At 40.4% G+C, this 8,007-nt stretch overlaps 1 protein-coding gene across 1 annotated transcript; it reads right to left on the reverse strand.

The window, feature by feature from the left end:
* Positions 1 to 3,075: 3,075 nt before the first annotated feature.
* Positions 3,076 to 4,762, reverse strand: LOC147369259 (olfactory receptor 2V1-like). Its single transcript, XM_086411201.1, has one exon. It carries the CDS (start codon positions 4,760 to 4,762, stop codon positions 3,839 to 3,841), a length of 924 nt encoding a protein of 307 aa, XP_086267327.1. The 3' UTR covers positions 3,076 to 3,838.
* Positions 4,763 to 8,007: the final 3,245 nt, after the last annotated feature.

Here is an 8,007-nt window from a genome sequence, read left to right on the forward strand (position 1 = left end):
TCCATTTTGATTTCAAGATTTTGGATCAATTTCACTATCATTATTCGGAATTCTTTATCAGGTAGATTCCCTATCTCTTCCTCTTTGGTTTGGTTTGGTGGGCATTTATCCTGTTCCTTTACCTGCTGGATATTCCTCTGTCTCTTCATCTGGTTTAAATTGCTGAGTTTGGGGTGTCCTTTCTGTATTCTGGCAGTTTGTGGAGTTCTATTTATTGTGGCATTTCCTCACTGTGTGTGGGTTTGTACAGGTGGCTTGTCGAGGTTTCTTGGTTAGAGAAGCTTGTGTCGGTGTTCTGGTGGGTGGAGCTGGATTTCTTCTCTCTGGAGTGCAATGAAGTGTCCAGTAATGAGTTATGAAATGTCTATGGTTTTGGGGTGACTTTGGGCGGCCTGTATATTGGAGCTCAGGGCTGTGTTCCTGTGTTGCTGGAGAATTTGCTTGGTATGTCTTGCCCTGGAACTTGTTGGCCCTTGTGTGGTGCTTGGTTTCAGTGTAGTTATGGAGGCATTTGATGAGCTCCTGTCAATTAATGTTCCCTGGAGTCAGGGTTTGGACTTAAGTCTCCTGCTTCCAGTTATCGGTCTTATTTTTACAGTAGTCTCAAAACTTTTCCTTCTATACAGCACCATTGATAAAACATCTAGGTTAAAGATGAAAAGTTTCTCCACCGTGAGGGTCACCCAGAGAGGTGCACAGCATTACATGGAGAAGAGAAGAGGGAGGAGGAAGTTAGAGGTGACCCGAATGAGATGAGGTGGAATCAATAGAGGAGAGAGCGGGCTAACCAGTAATCACTTCCTTATGTGCACTCCACAACTGGACCGCTCAGAGATGTTCACGGAGTTATACAGAGAAAAGAAGAGGGAGGAAGGAAACAGAGGTGGCCAGGAGGATAAAAGGAGGGAATGAAAAGGAGAGAGACAGATCCAGCCAGTAATCAGTTCCCTAAGTGTTCTCCACCATCTGGAACACACAGAAATTCACAGAGTTGGGTAGAGTAGAGAGGGGTTAGGGAGGAGACACAGGCGACCTGGTGGAAAAAAAGGAGAGTCCAAAGGGGGAGAGAGCAGTCAAGCCAGTAATCTCGCTCCCTAGTAAAAAATGGGTACTGAAGATTGGGTTATTAAGGGTACAAAATTGGTAACAAATACCTAAAAGCAAAAATTAAAAATCTAGAGTAGAGTTTGGAATTTCAAAAATACGATGTTAAAGAAAAGAAGAAGGAAAAGAAAGAGAGAAAAAGAAAAAGAAAAAACAAAATCACAAAAATTTAAGAAAATATAGGTACAAAATTGATAACCAATACCAAAAATCAAAAGTTAAAAATCTAGAGTAGAGTTTGGAATTTCAAAAATGCAATGTTAAAGAAAAGAAGAAGGAAAAGAAAGAGAAAAAAAAAGTCACAAAAATTATAAAGAAGATATAGGTACAAAATTGATAACAAATACCAAAAAGCAGAAAGTGTCTTTTAATTTCATGGCTGCAATCACCATCTGCAGTGATTTGGGAGCCCCAAAAAATAAAGTCTGACACTGTTGCCCCATCTATTTCCCATGAAGTGATGGGACCGGATGCTATGATCTTAGTTTTCTGAATGTTGAGCTTTAAGCCAACTTTTTCACTCTCCACTTTCACTTTCATCAAGAGGCTCTTTAGTTCCTCTTCACTTTCTGCCATAAGGGTGGTGTCATCTGCATATCTGACGTTATTGATATTTCTCCCAGCAATCTTGTTTCCAGCTTGTGCTTCCTCCAGCCCAGTGTTTCTCATGATGTATTCTGCATATAAGTTAAATAAGCAGGGTGACAATATACAGCCTTGATGTACTCCTTTTCCTATTTGGAACCAGTCTGTTGTTCCATGTCCAGTTCTAACTGTTGCTTCCTGACCTGTATACAGGTTTCTCAAGAGGCAGGTCAGGCGGTCTGGTATTCCCATCTCCTTCAGAATTTTCCACAGTTTATTGTGATCCTCACAGTCAAAGGCTTTGGCATAGTCAATAAAGCAGAAATAGATGTTTTTCTGGAACTCTCTTGCTTTTTCTGTGATCCATCAGATGTTAGCAATTTGATCTCTGGTTCCTCTGCCTTTTCTAAAACCAGCTTGAATATCTGGAAATTCATGGTTCACGTATTGCTGAAGCCTGGCTTGGAGAATTTTGAGCATTACTTTACTAGTGTGTGAGATGAGTGCAATTGTGCAGTAGTTTGAGCATTCTTTGGCATTGCCTTTCTTTGGGATTGGAATGAAAACTGACCTTTTCCAGTCCTGTGGCCACTGCTGAGTTTTCCAAATTTGCTGGCATATTGAGTGCAGCACTTTCACAGAATCATCTTTAAGGATTTGAAATAGTTCAACTGGAATTCCATCACCTCCACTAGCTTTGTTCGTAGTGCTGCTTCCTAAAGCCCACTTGACTTCACATTCCAGGATGTCTGGCTCTAGGTGAGTGTGAGTGATCACACTTCGTGATTATCTTGATCGTGAAGATCTTTTTTGTACAGTTCTTCTGTGTATTCTTGCCACCTCCTTTTAATATCTTCTGCTTCTGTCAGGTCCATACCATTTCTGTCCTTTATTGAGCCCATATTTGCATGAAATGTTCCCTTGGTATCTCTAATTTTCTTGAAGTGATCTCTGGTCTTTCCCATTCTATTGTTTTCCTCTACTTCTTTGCATTGATCTCTGAGGAAGGCTTTCTTATCTCTCCTTGCTATTCTCTGGAACTCTGCATTTAAATGAAGTGAGAAATAGATTTAAGGGACTAGATCTGATAGACAGAGTGCCTGATGAACTATGGATGGAGGTTCGTGACTTTGTACACAGTTTGAAAGCATCAATTCTTCAGCACTCAGCCTTCTTTATAGTCCAACTCTCACATCCATACATGACCACTGGAAAAACCATAGCCTTGACTAGATACACCTTTGTTGACAAAGTAATGTCTCTGCTTTTTAATATGCTGTCTAGGTGGGTCATAACTTTCCTTCCAAGGAGCAAGTGTCTTTTAATTTCATGGCTGCAGTCACCATCTGCAGTGATTTTGGAGTCCAAAAAAATAAAGTCTGACACTGTTTCCACTGTTTCCCCATCTATTAGTTGTATTCAGATGAACTACTTGATTGAGCTAAAAAATGAAAACATTTCATCCACTGGTTTGTGCTCAGTGGCTTTTAAATTATTATCAAAATCTGTAATCTTGGCTCTCTTTATTCTATTCTTTGGTTGCAGTGTTACAGTTCAACTTGAGTATACTTAATTAAGGTTTTGGAAATGCAAAGTGTTGTGTATCAAGAGTGGTTTATATATGGTCATTTTGTGTGTGAATGGATACATGCATGTTTTTGAAGATGGAGAACACAGGCATATAACATTTCTGGATTTATGTCAAGGTGTGCTTCTTTAAGGGGTTGAATGAGACCTATATGTTTCTCAGCGGTAGAAAGTTCTATCATTGATCTAATTTTCCAACTTGCCAAAACTCCAGTTTCTGTGGAGTTTTATCATCAGTTTGCTACTGCCACCACACTTGTGGAAGTTCACAGCTTCTATGTAGAAACTGAATATTGTAAAAATGTTCCAAAGCAGGGAAGCACAAGTGAAACCACGAGAAATAGAAAGAAAAAAAAAAAAAAAAAACTGAGAAATTCCACTATGATTCTAAAGTGATTCTAAAGATGATGCCAAAAGTACCTAAAATGGAGACATTAAATATTTGTGGATGAATGGATAATTTGAAATGTAAGACTTCTTAACATGAGTCTAATTTATTTAGACTATATTAAAGTTAGTGATTACAAATGGGCATATCTTCTTCTTTTAGTTTGATTCTGTATCATGAAGTTAGAACCTTCCTTAGGGCCCCCAGCACTTCTTTGTTTCTAAGACTATAAATCAAAGGATTTAGCAGAGGAGTAAGAATAGGGTCAAGTATAAAGAGGACTTGGTCCAGTCTGGGATTATGATAGGAACTAGGCCTCATGTAGACCACCATGGCAGGGCCATAATAGAGGCACACTACAGTCAAGTGGGAAAAGCAAGTGGCTAGAGCTTTGTCCCTTCCCTTTGGAGATTTCATATGGAGGACAACAAGGAATATGAGAGCGTAAGAGGACATGATGAGGGACAAGGGGATGAGGAGTACCACAATACTTGTCACTACCAAAGCCTTCTCACAGGCAGAGACATCATCACAGGCCAATTTTAGGATGGACATGATCTCACAGAGGAAATGGGGAATCTCTCTGGAACCGCAGATGGGGAAATGCATGGCATAGGCCGTGTGTGCAAGTGATGTAAGGGCACCCCCAGCCCAGGAGATGGCAGCCATCTGCAGACAGACTTTCTGGCTCATGATGAGGGTGTATCTCAGAGGGTTGCAGATGGCCACATATCGGTCATAGGACATGAGGGTGATGAGGGTGCACTCAGCAATTCCTACAGTCAGGAAGAAGAAAATCTGAGTTCCACAGGCCACTAGTGATATGTTTCTCTTCCCTGAGAAGAAGTCAGTTGCCATCTTGGGTACGATGCTAGAGATTAATGTCATGTCCATGAGAGCCAGTTGGCTGAGCAGGAAGTACATGGGCATGTGGAGGTGAGAATCCACCCAGATTAGGAGGATTAGAATGGAGTTTGAGGTGAGAGCCATGGTGTAGATCAGGAGAATGGCACAGACAAGGAAGTTGACATGTTTCATATCAGGGAAGAGGCCCAGGAGTATTAAATCTGTATTTGAAGACTCATTTCTTTTGTCCATGTCTCTGCCTTGTTAGAATTAATCAACCCTGGAGGAAAGAGTTGTAGAACTCATGAGGATTTATTGGATTCTGTCCTCCAAGGTCTTTCCTTTTTAATCCTTATATAAAGTGTCAACAGGCTAGGATACTTATGTAGATAACAGCAATTTGGCCAATTTTTTGGTTAGGTAGGCTCTCTCAAGTCCCCACCTATTTCCTTTACTCATGGAACAAATTGCCACCACCTGGAACAGTTAATGTTTAACCCATATCTAGTACATAGTAGTTCAAATTCCAATACTACCATCTCCCCTCCTATCCACCTCATTACTCAGAGACTCCTTCCCCTCTCCTCTTTATGCTGTCTCAGTCCCTGCTTGAACCTTTGAAAATGTTATGACATTTGTTCCACCCTCACCAAATCACTTGTTTTTCCATCCTACTCTGTACCAGACACTATGCTAAGTCTTACAGTGTAAAGATTAATAAAATATAATTTCTGATGCCAAAGACATTTAGCTTTATTGAAGAAGAAGACCAATGAAAGGTACCTATGAAAAATGGATGAAAGATGTTATAATGGAAGAATATAGATGATACACTGTACAATGGAGATGCAAATTGCTTCATTTTCAAAAGCTAGAGGAATTGCATGATGGCTAAGTGTAACCTCACACAGTCTTTGAACTATCAAATTTAAGACTTAGCATTCTGCAAAGGTAGGCATTTAGAAAGGAAGGCTGTTTGAAATATTATCTAGCCCAGAAAAGTGACTTGTTCAAAGTCATATCAGTACTTAACATTGAAGAAAGCGAAAGTGAAGTCGCTCAGTCGTATCCGTCTTTTTGCGACCCTGTGGACTGTAGCCCACCAGGCTCCTCCATCCATGGGATTCTCCAGGCAAGAATACTGGAGTGGGTTGCCATTTCCTTCTCCAGGGCATCTTCCCAACCCAGGGATCGAACGCAGGTCTCCCGCATTGCTGACAGACGCTTTAACCGCTGAGCTACCAGGGAAGCCCTAACACTGAAGAGAAATGACTAAAAATCATGTCCCAGCGTTTTTCAGTTATAGGCCTCTTTCAAATCCTCATTAAGAATGTTAATTACATATAGCCTTGTATTGTTCTGTACTACATTTAATAGTATAATGCTAGCTCATGTAACAGATAATCTGCCAAATCTCAGTGGCTTAAGATAATAGAAGTGTATTTCTCATCAGATGAAGTCCAAAATAGACATTGTTGATAGGCGGTTGGCTCTCGTCTGAGTGACATTTCACAGACCGAGGCTCATGCTCACCTGCTTCTGCTTTTGTTGCTTACCATCTTCAATGTTGATTTCTAAGGTTGTTCTGCTCTTCTGTATCAAACAGGTAGCAGGCAAGATACGGAAAGGTTTAGGACCAAGCCTAAAACTACTGCCCTGCCTGAGCCCTCACCTAATATTTGGATCAAGTCACATTCCAGGGGAGGCTGGGAAGTGTTTCTAGCTTAGTGAATGGACAGAACAGAAATAGGTTTGGTAAACAGCTGCCAGTCCCTGTCATTTCTAAGTTACTTTGTGTTTGTACAAAGCCTGTAAGCTGGTTCATAGCAGGAATACTGTATTGCATTCCTTTACTTTGCTTGACCTGTTCTATCAGTGCTTGTTGAGTCTAGTCACTCAGGAAAGAAATTCCTCATTCCCCTATCTATGATCCCAATTCTTGGCTCTTTCAAAATAGGTGTGATCTTTTTTTGGAGCCTGTATTAGTAATTGATAATTACTATTGCAGCATAATAACTATCCCAAGATAAAACAACACACATTTATTACCTTACAGCTCTTCCAATAGGAATCTGAGTGAAGCTTGGCTGATGCCTTGCTAAAGATCTCTGACAAGACTATAATCAAGTACTAGCTGGTGCTATAGTCTCATCTGAATTTTCCACTGGGGGAAGATCTGCTTCCAAGCCCACTCAGGTGTCATTGGCAGGGTTCAGTGCAGCCCTCCTGCGCTTTTGGACCAATGGCCTCAAATCCTTGCTGGCTATTGGCTGGGAGCCTCTCTCAGTTCCTTGCCTTTCCATGGGACAGCTCACATCATGGTAGTTTCCTTCAAGAAAGAGGGGAGGGAGAAGGAAGATCATGAGAGCAGGATGGAAATCAGTCTTTTTGTAACCTAATATCAGAAGTAATGAGTAAAAAGGCCCAGCCCTTTGTTAAAGGCAGAATACATAAGGGTATGAATATTGGCAGGCAAGGATCATTAGGGTTGAGGTTCAGTTCAGTTCAGCACTCAGTTGTGTCCAACTCTTTGCAACCCCATGCATTGCAGCACAGCAGGCAGGGTTGAGGTTACCTATATCAAAGATTCTGTAAGTTGATTGTATATTTGCAGAAGCTTTGACCTTTAAAGTTGAAATCTGCTTTAGAAAAATCTACTTCACTCTTATCCCCAGTAAATTTTTTGTCCTTGTTACTTTAGTGACGGATTTACAGTTCCAAAAAGTTAAATGGTTAGTTCCATATCAACCAGCTAGTTAACCAGGAAGGAAGTAAAAAGTAAAAGTGTTAGTCTCTCAGTGCTAGTCTCACAGTTGTGACCTTTGTGACCTCATGGACTGCAGCCCACCAGGCCCCTCAGTCCATAGAATTCTCCAGGCAAGAATACTGGAGTGGATAACCATTCCCTTCTCCAGGGTATCTTCATGTCCCAGTGATCAGACCCAGATCTCCTACCTTGCAGGAAGATTTCTTTACCATCTGAGCCACCGGGGAAGCCCAACAAGGAAAGAAATTTACCCAACTCTACTATTACTTTGATTTTCTTGACTATCAGGACTTGACCATAAATTATTTCATAAATTATTCACACAACATTATAAAGCAATTTTTCTCCAATTTAAAAATTTTAAAAATAAAATGGACAACCAACAAGGACCTACTGTATAGCATGTGGAACTCTGCTCAATGTTATGTGGCAGACTGGATGGGAGGGGAACTTGGAGGAAAATAGCTACATGTATATGTATGGCTGAGTCCCTTTGCTGTCCATGTGAAACTATTACAACATTGTTAATCAGCTATACTCCAATATAAAATAAAAAGATTTTTTATAAAGTTATTTACATTAGTTGTTTTCCTTCTAGAATCCTTAAAGAACTACCAATGATGCTCTAGATCAGCATAAAATTCACTCTCATAGGTAAGAATTGTGAAAAAGTGTTTAGAAAGCTCTGAAAAAACTACTTTTAACTTCCAAATTATTAGTTTGTGTGTGG

The sequence above is a fragment of the Bos grunniens genome, chromosome 7, assembly GCF_055505025.1.
Source record: "Bos grunniens cultivar Pamir isolate PY7600 chromosome 7, Bosgru_T2T1.0, whole genome shotgun sequence".
Lineage (NCBI taxonomy): Eukaryota > Metazoa > Chordata > Mammalia > Artiodactyla > Bovidae > Bos > Bos grunniens.

What these genes read in the sequence shown, in the direction of transcription:
- LOC147369259 (XM_086411201.1), bottom strand. Translation starts at nt 4,762, where the DNA reads ATGGACAAAAGAAATGAGTCTTCAAATACAGATTTAATACTCCTGGGC.